General features: G+C 42.3%; 1 protein-coding gene across 7 annotated transcripts in view; it reads left to right on the top strand.

The window, feature by feature from the left end:
- Egf (epidermal growth factor) overlaps window positions 1-15,251 on the top strand; it is an 82,931-nt gene that overhangs the window by 11,138 nt on the left and 56,542 nt on the right. For all 7 annotated transcript variants that reach the window (XM_010641512.2, XM_010641514.3, XM_010641515.3 and 4 more), the window contains exons 2-5: window positions 813-1,012; window positions 2,982-3,163; window positions 3,574-3,801; window positions 4,560-4,762. In XM_010641512.2, coding sequence (XP_010639814.1) covers window positions 813-1,012; window positions 2,982-3,163; window positions 3,574-3,801; window positions 4,560-4,762 — 813 coding nt within the window. The remainder of the gene's footprint in view (window positions 1-812; window positions 1,013-2,981; window positions 3,164-3,573; window positions 3,802-4,559; window positions 4,763-15,251) is intronic.

Raw genomic sequence — 15,251 nt, 5'->3', positions numbered from 1 at the left:
CTGCTACTTGGCACGTGGGGTCAAGTGTGGAATTTCTCTCTTGTGGCCTCGTGTAGGGCTCAAAAGTTTTAGATTTTTGAGAATTTTGGATTTCAGATCAGGGACGCTCAGCCTGTATATGCACTTTTAATTGAGCTGAGCATCCTATATTTTCTATGACAATGCTAATAAGCAGGTCAAAGCATTTCCCAACGTAAGGAATGGCATTCAACTTTCCCCACTTCCACACGAGCCCCCAGCTCCTACCACGTCCCATGTCACCACCTGGATGGCTCAAGTTATAAGGAAAGGCTGGGGGAGAAAGGCTATTTCCAAAGTCATATCTGTAAATTTACTTCTAATTGATGCGATTAAAACTAACACTCAAAGAGACCCTTTCCATAATAGGACACAGTCTGTGGCTTTTTTTTTAATGTAAAAAGGAATTTTAGAGGAAAAAGTATCTTTATCTTGAAGTAGTTCATTTTCATAATTTGGCAATGCTCATTTTTTACAGTCAATTTATGGAGAAGATGCTTTACAAAATTAACTGTGAGGGCCGGGGATTTCGCTCAGCGGTTCAGTGGCCTGCCTCGCAAGTGCAGGGACCTGAGTTCGATCCCTGGTACCCAAAACAACAACAACAAAACAAAAACAAACAAGAAAATTAACTGTGAGCATCTACGGGAACTCTTTATTCGCCATGCAATAATTTTTACTATTGGAATTAAATACTAACTTTGCTTGAGCCGGTGGCAGAGTGCAGCGTTCTGTCTCCATCAGATAAAATGTCACTGAAGACAATACGCTTTGGTTTCTGTCTTCCTCCTCAGGTCCTGCACCCTTCTTAATTTTCTGCCATGGAAACAGCATCTTTAGGATTGACCCAGAAGGAACCAATCATGAGCAACTGGTGGTGGATGCTGGTGTCTCAGTGATCATGGATTTTCATTACAAGGAGGAAAGAATCTACTGGGTAGACTTAGAAACACAACTTCTGCAGAGAGTTTTTCTGAACGGGTCAAGGCAAGAGGTAAAGGACCATTACCCATGGTATTTGAGGGATTTAGGCGCAGGCTGACCAACGCGATGTACAGACAACTGAAAACACATTACAGCCACATGGTTTTCTGCCACATGTAGGGGTTTAGTCTGTACTTATGGTGCTGTAGTATTGAGGAGGTGCACAGACTGGTATGCTAAGCCCTCAAAAGGAGAACATGAGGACACGAATGTAACGTTGAACATATCTAAGTTATTAGGGCAGTTATGATTGAAACAGATTATCGGCAGGACTTTTTTCTACCCCAGTGGTTCTCAACTGGAGGGTGTTTTGTGCCCCTCTCCTTCAGGGGTAGGGCTGACATTTGGCAATGTCTGAAGACATCTGTGGTCGTCACAGCTGAGATGGGAGGACATGAAATGGGTGGAGGTCATGGGGCTTTCTACACCCTACACTATGTAGGGCAGCCCCTGATGAAGAATGGTCCGGCCCAAAGTGTCAGTGCTGAGCCGGAGAAAACAGGGTTTCTCTCTAGAAAAGTCTCTGTCATGTAGGGGAAAAATCACCTGACATTTAGGAACAACATTTTTTCCTTTTTAATCTTCAAAGTGTTTGTACTATGGAATAGAAAATAAGGGAGATGACAGATACAAAGTATTGTACTTCAAGTATGTACAAAGGATCCTTAATCTTGCTTTTCCACGGGTAGAACTCTTAAACGAGCCCCAGGAGGAATGTTCTCACCCTCCTTTGGAGAGGATTACAGTCAGCATGTGATCAGCACAACCCAAAGCATTTACTCCGAAGCAGGGCCTACTGTTTTCTTCTCAACACAATCTTCCTCCCCCAATTATCCCTCAAAGCTTCAATTAGGTGCTAATCTGTTTTATCACATCTGTAATACTTGCTAATCTCACTTTTAAGTATGGCTACTCATTATTCTCCAGCCACCTGGTAGAGTGCGTCCAGAATCTGGAGGCTGAGAATCTGCAGGGCTTCCTGTCACAGACAAGAAAAAGTGTGAACAGCTGTGAATTTATGCCATTAGGAAAAGACAGGCCTGCTGCCTGGAAGTCCACCACTGTATTTCCTCCTTTGAGTTAAAATATTGTTTATAAAGGGCAAATGTTAAAATACAAACAATTTATCTGGGAGGACTAATAATATCTGGAAGTTAGGCTGTCGTGTTCTGCACAGTGCCTACCTTTCATCTGACTTGCCAGGGTGCCAGTAACTGACTTTCTACCTTGTGTCAAAGGCAGAAATGAGCCAAGTGTGACATAGATAAAACTAGAAATCTGCCCTTATCCTGTTCCTGTTTTTGCCCTCATTTTCATTGTGCTAACATGATGACTAACAGAAGAATGAGAAGTAATCTGAGCTAGAAATTAGGCTGTATTAGTTTAGATAATGATGAAATACACTAGCAGTTTTTTAAATGGGTTGGCTGGATTGCTTTGTCTGAGATGCAGAACAACCCAAAAAGAGCGCTGCTGCTTTCACTGCTGAGCTCTGTAGAAAGGAAGAGGCCTGATGGAGGAGGAGGGCTGGGAGAAGAATGACAGCCTTAAAAGAAATCCACCCACCACACAGCTCCATGCTCAAATGCCAAGGGAAACTTGCTAGAGTTTGGCAAAACTTGGAATTATGTTCAGGTGCGGACCTGGGCAATTCTACTAAAAAGCGAAATCAAATAAACTAATTTTAAGGCAGCTTCAAAATCCTACAGTCACTATAGTTGAAATTAATAATTATGGTTGACTGCCTACTTTTCATAGTGTCTAGGACAATGTTTTAGTTTCAGAGCCATGATACAAATGCTATGCCACTAATTGTCATGTGGGTGGTGGTGGTTGAGGGTTAACACTGATGAATTAAAACCTAGGAATACATAAAAATGTCAAGTACTTAAAAGAATAGGCTTTTTCTATTCTACAATAGAATAATTTTGTTGTAAATGAGGAAATATTAATAACAGCTTTAAAATTTGATTTTACAGAAAGTGTGCAGTATAGAGAAAAATGTTTCTGGAATGGCAATAAATTGGATAAATGAAGAAGTTATTTGGTCAAATCAACAGGAAGGAATCATTACAGTAACAGATATGAAAGGAAACAATTCCCGTGTTCTTTTAAGCACCGTAAAACATCCCGCAAATATGGCAGTTGATCCAGTAGAAAGGTAAATTCTGCAGTTTTCAGACACTGAAATAAATCTCAAATCTAATGAAGATTCCTAGAAACATAACATTTTGAAGTTAAAGGGACCACACGCTTGAGACTAAGGTTCTCTACAAAAGACAGCACCTTGGGACCATTGCGTGCGTTTGAACCCAGAAAGGCTCCTTCTAAAACATGGATAACTACCATGATTTTTTTTTTTTTTTTGCAATAGAAGCATAATTCCTTTACCTGGAAATCACATGGAATTTCCATAATAGCCAATACATACTTGGTGAATTGCATTTTCATTCAAATAGCCAACCTCTTCCTGTGCAGGAGGTAGGGGCTGCTGGGGTGCAGGAAGGGCCTGTCCTTTCTGTGACTCTCCATTGATCAAGTTTTGGGTTTGTGTGATGTCTCTGCCTACAGGTTTATATTTTGGTCTTCAGAGGCAGCTGGCAGCCTTCACAGAGCAGATCTCAGTGGCGTAGAAGTGAAGACTCTGTTGGTGACACCAGAGAAAGTAAAAGCTATGTCACTGGATGTGCTCAATAAACGTCTCTTTTGGATTCAGGAAAATAGAGAAGGAAGTAATTCTTGTATTTGTTCCTGTGATTATAATGGAGGTTCTATCCAGCTCAGCAAATATCCAACACAGTGAGTTTTGCTTTCGGTGTAAAATAACACAATGGTCCCTTGAAGTGTGTGTGATAAATTACTTTACCAACTACACTGGTGTGGTAATTAATGTAGCACGTAGAATTTTGTGATCCAAAAGACTTGAGTCCCAGTTCCAGATTTACCAAATAATTATTAGGGGAATGATTTTGCAAAGGCTAACATAATTTATCCTTAGTTTTTGTGAAGGTGAGAACAATAATAGAACCTGTTTCTTGGAGTTACTGGGAAGATGAGGTGAAGAAATGCAAACAAAAATAGCGGAATATCTGACATAATACATTCTCAGACATTGGTCATAGTTGTTTTTTTTTTTTTTTTTTTCTTGGAGTTAGGCTGTCACGCTCTGCAGTGCCTACCTTTCATCTGACTTGCTAGTGTGCCAGTAACTGACTTTCTACCTTGTGTCAAAGGCAGAAATTGGCCAAGTGTGACATCGATAAAGCCAGAAATCTGCCTTATCCTGTTCCTATTTTCTCCCTCATTTTCATTGTGCTAACATGATGACGAACAAAAGAATGAGAAGTAATCTGAGCTAGAAATTAGGTTGTGTTAGTTTAGATAATGATGACATAAGTGAAAACTTAAACAATGTTTCCAAACCTACATGAGAATCAACCAAAAAGGTAGGTGACTGAATTTAATACAACAAATGGAAAGGAAGTGAAACTTTACTAATTCCAGGAACAAATAGTCTGCCATATGGGGCTTCTTTTTTCTTTCTTCTTGTTTTTCAGGCACCATCTGTTTGCAATGTCCCTTTTTGGTGACCATCTCTTCTACTCAACATGGAAAAGGAAGGCAATTTGGATAGCCAACAAACGCACCGGGAAGGACATGGTTAGAATTCACCTCAACCCCTCACTCACACCTCCTGGTGAGCTGAAAGTGGTGCATCCACTTGTGCAGCCCCAGCCAGAGGACAGTGCTCAGGACTCTGGTGAGTCGCCCTGGACCTCACAAGGCCTGGCACGTTTCACTGCCTATCTTCTCGCTCAAGCCAGACCAAGGAGTCGGAGGGAAGGAAAAGTAATTGTTTATTCAATCCTCAGAACTTCTTTTTTGGAACAGACTCCTGTAAGAAAAGACAGACAAACAAGTAGGAATCTATGAACACGAGGGAAACAACCAGGGAATGAGGAGACCTCAAAAAGGTGGCTCTGAATCCAGTTTCCAGGATCTCCCACAAAGAGCAGGATGTTTTCAGAGAAGGGACAAGACAAAGAGGAAGGACTATAAGTCCTTACTGGAGACTTCTGAGGTGAAGGCGAGTAAGTGGCTGCTAAAGGCCAATTAGTGGAGCTTGTCAGTGTGGGTCCCCCTGGAACCATCTCTACCCAAGGACGGCCTAGGGTTGCCTTCAAGGTTAGTCTTCACTCTGCCTGGTAGGCAGGGAAGGCAGGACATCTTCCGTCTTTGTAATCTCATGTTCTGTCTTAGGCAAACAGAGGGAGGACAGAGAGCTTTCCTTGATTTCCTTCCTCTGGATTGTCTGTAGCTCAACAATCTTTCATGTTTTGGGGCAGCAAATTCTGGTCTTGATTTCTTCAACTGCTTTACTCCAGGTTTCCAGTTGTGACCAGATTCTCTCCATTCTGCCTCCTTAATACACACCAAACGCCCACTTCTCTCCTCTCCTGAGACCAGCCCTGTCATGCAACCAGCCTTTCCTGCCTGGCCTGTTATTTCCACCACTCAGTTGATCTTTCCGCTTTCCCCTCTTGACTTCAAATAATAAATCTCATTCATTCACTCCTCTGCCTAAAATCCTTGAAAGCTTTCCTTTGTATTTAAGTTGAACTCCAGCATACTGCCAGTCCTGTCAATATTTAACTAACTTCCTCTCCCTACGGGTCCTCAGTCATGCCAAGCTTCCTCAAGACTTTAGGCTTTTGCAATTGCTCTTTTTTTTTTAGCCTGGTTTCTCTCCAGTTCTGAGCTTGAGTGCTCTGACAGGCCTTTTCTGATCCCCATCAAAGCAGGCTCTCCTCTTGTGTTTCTCTCAGTATGCCTTTCATTGAACTTGTTACAGTGTATAAAACAAACCGTGACTGCTATGTTTATTCATCTTTGACCACAGTAGGTATATTTATTTAAAAATAAATAAATTTCAGACAATAAATATCACTTGAATGAATTACTAAACCTAGTCATAGCTCCAACTTTCTTCTTTCAAGTATAGTCTTCTTTGTTTGAGTTCTTTAGCATCTAATTTTTTAAATTGAGGCTTTTAAATGTTTTTATATTTGTTAGGCTGCACAATGTGGCTCACATGGCACATTACTGGAGTTACACTGACATCTCACCTTGATGTACATTCAGGTTTTACTTCAGGAGGGTTAATGAAATATATTTGCTTTTGTCCCAAATACCCTCCTAAATGCAGAAAGGGAGATGAAATTGTTTGTTACTCTGCTTCTTCTGCTGGAGTCCGTTAGGGTTCGGTGACAGGGAGGACAGCGAGGGCTGTAGGTCCATGCTATGATTAGCACAGCTGCCTGCCTACCCCCGTGGATGTGGCTTCTAAAGAAAGCTGTGGAGCTGGCTGGGAGAACAGGCACGCGCTTGGGGAAGGGAGGCTGGGCTCAAGAGGGAGGTGCCCTTCTTCTTTTCTATTTATCCTCAGGCAGATAACTCACAGTATAATGTTTTCAAAATCTGGTTTCTTTAAAAACCTAGCCAGAACTATCCTTCCACTTCTGCAATAGCCATGCTTTTAATGCGGGTCACGAGGAGCTGCAAAGAATAACAAATGCCAACAGGCGAAGCAGTTACTCGGCTGATACAAGTTATGCCTAAACCCCGATTTACTTGAATGTACAGTTGTTGGGCTGTGTGGCATGAGCGGTGGGAAACAACTCAGCTGTGGGGTGTACCGTGTTAAATTGAGACAACCTGGTAGCAATGCTGTAAAACCGGACAGTCCACAGATGAAGGCGGCGAGTCTGATAGACCCTGGGTACCTCCCTGACTCTGGCTGCTGTCACATACAGCTCACTGCCATACAACGGAATTGTAGGTCCTCACTGGTCGTGTACGATGTCTGCCAACAGCACCACCTTCTTTTGTATTTGTGTGTGACCCTGCTGTTTCCAAAGTGTTCTCATGCACACGAATTTATTGGCTCAGTAGGCGACAGTGTGGGACCGAAAGGGTAGGGATAATTGTGCTCATTTTATAACTGGAAAACTACAGAAACAGAGTGAGTGTCCTAGGGTTATACAGCTAGTGAAGGAAAAATCCCTAATCAGTAACCTCTTCGTTTATGTTCTTTCTACCATAAACATGTCTTCAGAATCCTTCACTATTACTCTTTCCCTATTCAAAGAGAATTTAAATAGAAACATTTAAATCATAAATTTCAGAAGAAAACATCGTGATTCACTAACACAGCCTCAAACACGATGGCAACAGAACTCAGCGGGGTCCTCGGAGAGGTGCAGAGCCCGTGACGCACCCAGAATCTAGAACGTCGCAGGCACTGGAGACTGGCCGTAGCTACCGACAGCTGGGTGAACTTCCTACACACTCCAGGCACAAAGGACTTGTGGCTACAGGAGCATTGTCACTTTGGCCATCATTAGTTGGATTCAAGTTTCTTTGGTGGGTTAGAGAGCAAGATCTTGCTCACCTGGGATTTGGGTCTGTGAATCTGATTTGTGCATTAGATGGCCATGCGCAATTGCTCCTGGGGAGGTGTGTGTAGCCCAGGCTCGCAGTGTGCCCGGTGCTTCTGATGGAATGGCTTGCCGCTGTCGAGGTCGGGAAGTTTCTCCTGGATGCTAGGTCTGCAGCAGCAGCTCCTGTGTCGAGACGTGTAGTAGTACTTGTGTTTACAAGGCTTCTGGGAGTGGAGCTCCTTGTCTCAGTCCTTTTCTCATGACGCAGCCACAATACTCCACAATACTCAACGCCCACAATTTAGAGGAGGAGAAGTTTATTTGGGCTCACCACGTGTAGAGATCTCAGTCCATTACTGACTGGCTCCAAAACAGAGTGGCACGGCAGCGGGACGCCTGCATGGCACGGTGGCAGGAAGCAGAGAGATCCGGGGAAGAGGAGGGAGATAGAGCCTTCCGGGCCCAGCGGCTGCCTCCTCCAAGCAGGCTTCAATTTGCAGTGTCACAATTAGCTGTACACTGCTCAGTGGGCGGATCCACTCTGAGCATCACACTGCATGACCAAGCCACCTCCTCAAAGCCCCAACTATGGGCACAGGAGGCTCTGGGGACATCCAGACAGAAGCCCTAACATTACTTCAGGAGGGATAACTAAGAAGTCCTGTAGCCCAACTGATCTCATCTGTGTTATAAAACACGAGTACTTCAACAAAAGTGGTACTGATAAACTTATTTCTCCTTGCAAAATGCCTGAATATTATTTATCAGAACATGTTCTACACATTGTAGTCCCGTGGGATCTAATGGAATGGGGGTAGGTGTCTTCTGAGGTCAGGTGATTTAGCGATGCTGGGATCGCTAAGTTGTTTAAACAAATTTTCTTTTTCTTTTTTTTCTAAAGCAGAATTTTTCATAACCATTTCTACAATGAAGTGCCTTACTACTCTCTATTCAGTGTGTGGCATTTTTCTATTTCATTTCCTGGGCAGCCCACGTGACCTGAAATCCATTATTTCTAGCCCATACCTTTTTTTCTTTTTGTAGCAGGGATTGAACTTAGGACCTTGTGCTTGTGAGGCAGGCGGTATAGACGTTTTTTTTGTTTTGTTTTGTTCAAGCTGTAGACCAAAAATAAGGGACTTTGAGGCATAATGAGTGTTAAGCTACAAAGATCTGCTGCACAATGAAGCCACAGTGAACACTGACTTAAAACATTAGGGCTTTGCAAAAGGAGCAGCATCATGAAGACCATGTCCACCCAAGACAAATGTGCAGTTTATAGGGCAGACACATAGAGCATTTTGAGGTAGACAGATCTGTTGGTTTATGTGAGTCCTTGGATTCCCCCTGGCTGATTTTAGAGGAGCTTCATGCTTTGACTGCTGAACCCCAAGTCAAAGGCGCAGAGCCACAGTTTTTACCCCCAGAGTGTTTTCTGGCCATCTGACAGTGCTGATCTTTCCTCTGGGTAGCATCTCTTGGTGTTTGCACCCTCCTAGCCCAGAGTCCTATGGTGAGTCCATCAGAGGCCTGCAGGAGTCCTGGATCGGCAGTGAGAGTCTCATTATCCAAGAGAGGCCCTTGTATTCACCTGCTTTCTGGGCATCTCCACTTGTATTTCTTGTAAGTGCTTTGGGCTCAAAGGGAGTAACTGACCTGCCAACTCTCCCCTCCCCTCCAGGGTCCCTGGCTCAGCAAGTGCCGCCATGAGCCACCTCATCCCCTGAGACAAGAGCCTGGGAGTCGCCTGTGCCTTCTTCTCTGGCACCCCGCCCCCTGAAACCGGTCTCCAGGTCCTGACGGTTCTATCATCTGGCCATGTGTGCCTTCCCTGCAGCCGTCGCTCCCCACTGCCCTTCGGCTGCTACTCTGCCTCCATTACCTGTGCTGCAGGGCGAGAAGCCTTGGCGAGGAGACCGTCACCCTCTGCCAGGCTCCAAACAGTAACTGCAGTGCAGTCCCTGCAGCCGCTCATAAAGCCCTCTGCTCATGTCTGTGTCACCTCACTGTGTCACTCGCTGTCCCAGCCATCTCGGAGATTTGATTTCCTCCTCAGCAGGCTTCCTGTGCCTTCCAGGCCTGGCAGCAGGCTCAAGATGCTCTTCCTTCTTTCAGTGGCCTTTTTCTCATCCTTTGAGAAGGAGCCCCATGTTCCCTTCTTCAGGAACAGCTTCCCTGACCCACTTAAGGTCCAGAGACTGTATTCTTGGAGAATCCTCACTCACATGGAACCTAGCACACTGAGACACAACTGTCTGTCTCCCTAAATGTCCTTGGTCCTGTGAAGACAGGGATTACAGCTTTCCAGGCCTTTCTTAGGGTCGAGAAGACTTCAATAAATAGAAGTTGAAAAAAGAAAAAAGAAAAAACATCCTTTGGCATTCTTGCCTCCAAAATATATCATAAAGAACCAGTTTCAATGATCTGCAGTATCTAAGAACATTGCCTTCCCGACTGCTAGAATAGTCATGGTATTGAGTTTGTGCAGAATTTCCCACTCTGGCTTTCCCTGCATTAGCTCAGCTCAGCCTCATAACAACACTGTGCATTTGATGTGATTATTAGCACCATTTTATAGGTTAAAAAAATCCGAAGTTCACTGATCTCACGTAGCTTGTTCAAGGTCACGCTGTGATGAACTTGAGGCTTGAGTCCCTGTAGACAGACACTGTGCTGCCTCCCTATCTAGACTTTCACTGTACCTGTCATTTCAGAGCTGATTTGTCTTGTTTTGGGAAAACCTGTCATTTGGCATATCACTCTCTTGGTGGTTAAAAACTTCAATTTGTAAGAAGACAAAGCTAAAAATCTTATCTTTCTTTTCTGTTAATTTCAGAAATGCAAAAAACAATCTGTTTCTTCTGGTCTCAGTCTGTCTGTCTGTCTCTCTCTCTCCCTGTCTAAGTACATAGAATTGACCTCAAAATTTTGCTGGCATAATGAAACCTATCCGTCAGCTGCCCTGACTCCTAGCTGCCCTGACACTTATACTATTGTGTGCACCTCAGCCCAGTGTACATGCTTAACAACATCTCAAGTTCAATTCTAGAGATTTTGCAATTAGTTTACTGCTAACAAATACTATTTTGTGAAAGGTCCAATTTTTTTACTCTTTTGTATTTTTAAAATGTAGAGTCCTGCTTTAAGCTTACAAAGGAGTTTTAAGAAGCATATGCCTTGAGGAATATTTGGTTCCTATCATCAGCTCTGTATAAAAGACTTTATACTCATTTTGTACAAAAAATATTTTTCAATTTCTGTAATTCTGTTAGCTCATAAAGGTTAATTGCTTCCACCTAGAAATGTAACTCTTTCTAGCAATGATAAGTATAAAGCTAATACTGGAGGTAGCATGTCACTCATTCATTCCGATTTTCTCATTTCTGGAGAGGCTACTGCAAGATGTTAGTTATTTGGAGGCCCCAGGAAAATAATCATATAGGAAAGATGAATTTTCATAAAATTTTAAATGATACATGTAAAGACACAAAACTATTTTTATAGAAATTTTGGCAAAATATGGATCTCTGCATGCTTCTGACATCATTTATAGTTACCTTTGCTCAGTGATCACAGCCCCGTTTGCAAGGCTACGTGTCGCAGGACACTGGTTCTGGTGGAGCTGGTTTGTAACGCAGTTTGCCCTGACACCACAGGGCTGCCACTTGAAAGGCCTTTCAGTGTTTGGAGTTTTGGTTACCATCCTTAGGGCTCCTTTCTCGGTGCTTTCTGTCACACCTTGCTGGTTCCCACATGCCTCCCTATGGGGCCTCTGTTTGTTTTCTAACCTGAGGCCTTTTATTTGCTCAAGGAGTCAGATCATCTGACCTGTAGAATTTTCCACTTTCTGGATTTTTCAGATTTTATCTCCACCATGTCATTTAACATGTGTGCTTGCCTTCTGTCTTTCTCATACACTGGTAGTGTAGGTCCAGAAGCCTGGTCAGAAGGAAGTTTCCCAGAATGCTGTGTGAGTGCCACTGCAGGTGGCACTTTGCTTCCTACTGTACCATCTTTGGAGGCACGCAGGGGCTGCTCTTTTTGTGATGTTCAAGATGACCCATGGTTCAGGAATAAACCCCTGAGTTCTTCAACTCTAAAGTTTCCCATCAGCCTTTCGTTTAATGGCTTTAGAAGCCCTTGATTATCATTGCTTTGAGCCATTTTTTAAAATTAGGAGCTCATAGGGATGGCATTCTCTCATTGCTTGTGCACTAGCCAGAATTCTTATATAAAAACATTTCTACATCAAATATATGATTTCACTGAGGAGGAATTTCCAGGTAGAAGTGTGACATTTTATGTTTTCTGTCATGTATTGAGTGGAAGACTTTGCCAGAAGTGGGTGTGTAAATCAGTAAGAGACTGAGCGGGCTTGAAGGGATCTTCTTAAGGATAAGAATCATTTATTTTTTAAGCTGTTTAGAGGTTGTCAGTTTGTTTTCTCTTTGATTCTTAAAGGAGTTCAGATGGATAAGAGTAGCAAGTAGTTGAATTCTGGCAAGATGAATTATTTTTTAAAAATTTGTAATTATGAATTCTAATAGCACAGAATGACCATTCTTATATTTCCTTTCCTGTACATCTATTAACAGGGAAGAACAAACTTCTAATCTGTGCATGTTAGAACATTTTTTTGAGAAAGTTAAGGTAGTTCATTATTGAGAATTCATTAATAAGAAAAATAATAGACAAAAATGTAATTGGGTTTTTCATAGAAATTCCTTAAAATCCAGAGTAATACTTATATGTGCACATCTATAACACACTTGAATATACACATGGAAGAATAATACAACACGTATTCCACACACATATATGTGTATGGTACAGAGATAGCCGCAGTTGGGGGGCTGGGGTTGAGTTCTGGTTGTACCCCTTATAGCCCATGTGATCCTCAATAAGACATAATTTCCTAATCTGTAAAATGAAAACTAATACTTGCTCTGCAGAGCCCAAGGGCTTGTTATGAAAGTTAAATCTGATAATGTAAATGTCTTATACAGCATTACTCAAATTTTTATTGTTTGCACTAAATATTTGAGGTGCCAAATATTTCCTTACAACCGTAGACATGCTGGGCTGCAGGAAAGCTCTGGAGTGCCTGTGTGATCTGCAAGAAGAGCCTGAATGCACAGTGGTGTGGGCAGGGAACTCCAGGATTAGGAGCTTTAACTGAGCTCCAAGGTAATTAAGCCCCTGTGCCAGGCTCCGAGAAGGGTGTTATCCGAGGTCAGCAGCAGCATTACAAGTGCTAGCTTTGGCCTATTTTGAAGCTAAAGAACAGCAGAAGAGTAAGTAGATTAAACAAAAATATAACCCTCAATCCTGTGTTTTTTGACTTCCTAAAATGACTTTTGAAGCCCTTGGTGTCTGAATTTGGATCCCACTTTCAGCATAGCCACACAGAGGAGAGTGGTCTTCTGCCTACTTGTGATGGTGACTGGAGAGTGGTGCGTGCTGTTAAGCGTCACTGAGACCATCAGCAGCACATGGGTGCAGGCAGTCCTGGGCTGGCATGGCCTGACAGTCTGTCTGAGCTCTAAGGTTGACTTCAGATTCAAGGGGAGCCAAGTAAGGGTGCAGGTGGCCTGATCACAGATTCTCCTCCGCATAGATTCCAGGTGTTTGCTGGACACTTGTGACGTGAAAGGCACCATGCCAGAGGATATTGGGGCTAAAAACAGGGTACATGCCTTATCCAGTGCAGAGGAGTGATTAATGGGAAAAGCTGTATGTCATATTGATGCTGATGGTGATGGTGAGGATTAGAACACACACAAGGCCAGGTAGGAGGTAGCAGACAGGCACAGGAACTACAACAACAGGATATACAGGAAGATACAGGCCATTCCCTATGTCCTAGAAACTTTTTTTTTTTCTGTTACTGATCATGTGCCATAATTAGGGTTTGGGAATCATCAGGGGGAGAAATTTAGAGGAATTTGCTCTGAGCACTGAATTCTGTTTAGAACCCTAGAACTTTAAAATGGGGAAGAGACAGCAGAGAACATCTACTTCCACAATTTTATTTCATGGATTAGGAAAGTTCAAAGAGAATAAGGAATTAAGGAAATAATTAGGAATTAATTATTAATAGGAATTAAGGTCAAAGAGATAAAATGATTTGTTATAAAAGGCAGAACCAACACAGAACTTAATTTTCCTGATTTTTAATCCTGGAATTATCTATCTATCTTGCTGGGTTTGGAAAGATTTTTTATAAGGATACTTATAGGAAGCAAAATCTCTATTTTTTTTTTTTTGTTATCTGAAAAAAATGGTAGAATTTTGCTGGTAAGAGAACAATAAATCCAATTCTGGATTTCTGTTGTGGTTGTTCACATGCAAAGCTAAAAAAAATTAAAGTAAAAAATATTATGTGCTTTTAAAAAACAATTTGAAGTGAGTTCATTTTGTCCCCAATAAATTTAAAAGTTTCTAATTTTAGTCATTTACTCTTAAAATTTGAGCTATTTCATTGTTAGTTTTGCCTAATAAAATTTTGAGGTTGGGCTATATGTAGCTTACTGCATAGTGCCTATCTAGTAAGCACGAGGCTCTGGGTTCAGTTCCCAGCACTGTAAAAAAATGGAATAAAATATTGACAGTTTAAATGAAACATGCAAAGGGCTGGGGATTTAGCTCAGCGGTTAGGATGCCTGCCTTGCAAGCGCAAGGACCTGAGTTCAATCCCTGGTACCGAAAAAAAATTAAATGAAACATGTAAAAACATGAAAATAATGCAAACTGTACATGCATAATTGACATAAAACCATAGACAAGAAACATTTTAATCAATATTCAAAAGATGATCCATTGTAAATCTTAACAGATTTTAGGTTGATCTTTTTCTTTAGGTTGATCTATCAAGAGACCTGAAAAAACATTGGAAGTAACTAAGGAAATAACACAGATGAGCCAAAAGGAGTTACTTGTCACTGGACGAAGGTGAACTATCTCACTGGTGCTTAGGCCAGCCTTTCTCAGTGTGGTCTGCAGACTCCTAGCACCAGCACAGTTCATATCTTGTAAATCAGCTGATTTCTGAGTCTTTCCCTGAGTTACCAAGTCAGGCTCTGGATAACATTCTCTGGTTGTGGATGCACTGCTACGGTTTAGATCTAAGTGTTCCCCAAAGCCCTGTGTTCTTGGAGGCAGTACTTAGTTAGGAGGTACAGTATGCTCAGAAGAGGTGTAGGATCACTGCAGGTATCGCCCTTTCTGGCTCCTCCCTTCACTCTCTCTGCTTCCTGTCTGCCTTGAAGTGAGCAGCTGTCCTCTGCCAGGCCCCTGTGCCAAGCCACCCTGCCTGGGAGCCCCTGACCATGGAATGAAACATGAGTCAAAATAAACGTTTCCTCCTTGAATTTGCAGATGTCACCTATTGTGTCTTAGCAATGAAGAAATTAACCAAGACATACACACTAGGGATATTTTCAGTGGGGCATATGCTTCTACTAAACACTGCAGTTATTAGCAAGGAAGTGTTTATTCTCTAACCACCCCTGGCTTATTTTATTTTCAGAACACTTATTCCAATTTGCCATAATATCTGCACCTGCTTTTATACTGTCACATTTCCTGTCGCAGGGGCACAGAGAGCCTTGTATTCAGCACACTCCTTAGCAAGAAGAGTTCACAAAATACCTGAGTAAAGTAGGTATTCTTAAGGAAGCAGGATCATTACCAAAAGTGCCCTCCTTAAATAATAAGGGCCATATTCTGAAGCCTGCTTTGTTGACTTTTGTAAATGGGATACAGCAGAAACCCTGAAAGACCTTATTTGTATTTCATCAAGAATCTGCT

Source organism: Fukomys damarensis, unplaced genomic scaffold (assembly GCF_012274545.1).
Source record: "Fukomys damarensis isolate Sample0158 unplaced genomic scaffold, DMR_v1.0_HiC HiC_scaffold_25, whole genome shotgun sequence".
Taxonomy (NCBI): domain Eukaryota; kingdom Metazoa; phylum Chordata; class Mammalia; order Rodentia; family Bathyergidae; genus Fukomys; species Fukomys damarensis.
This window is presented reverse-complemented; position numbering and strand designations above follow the sequence as displayed.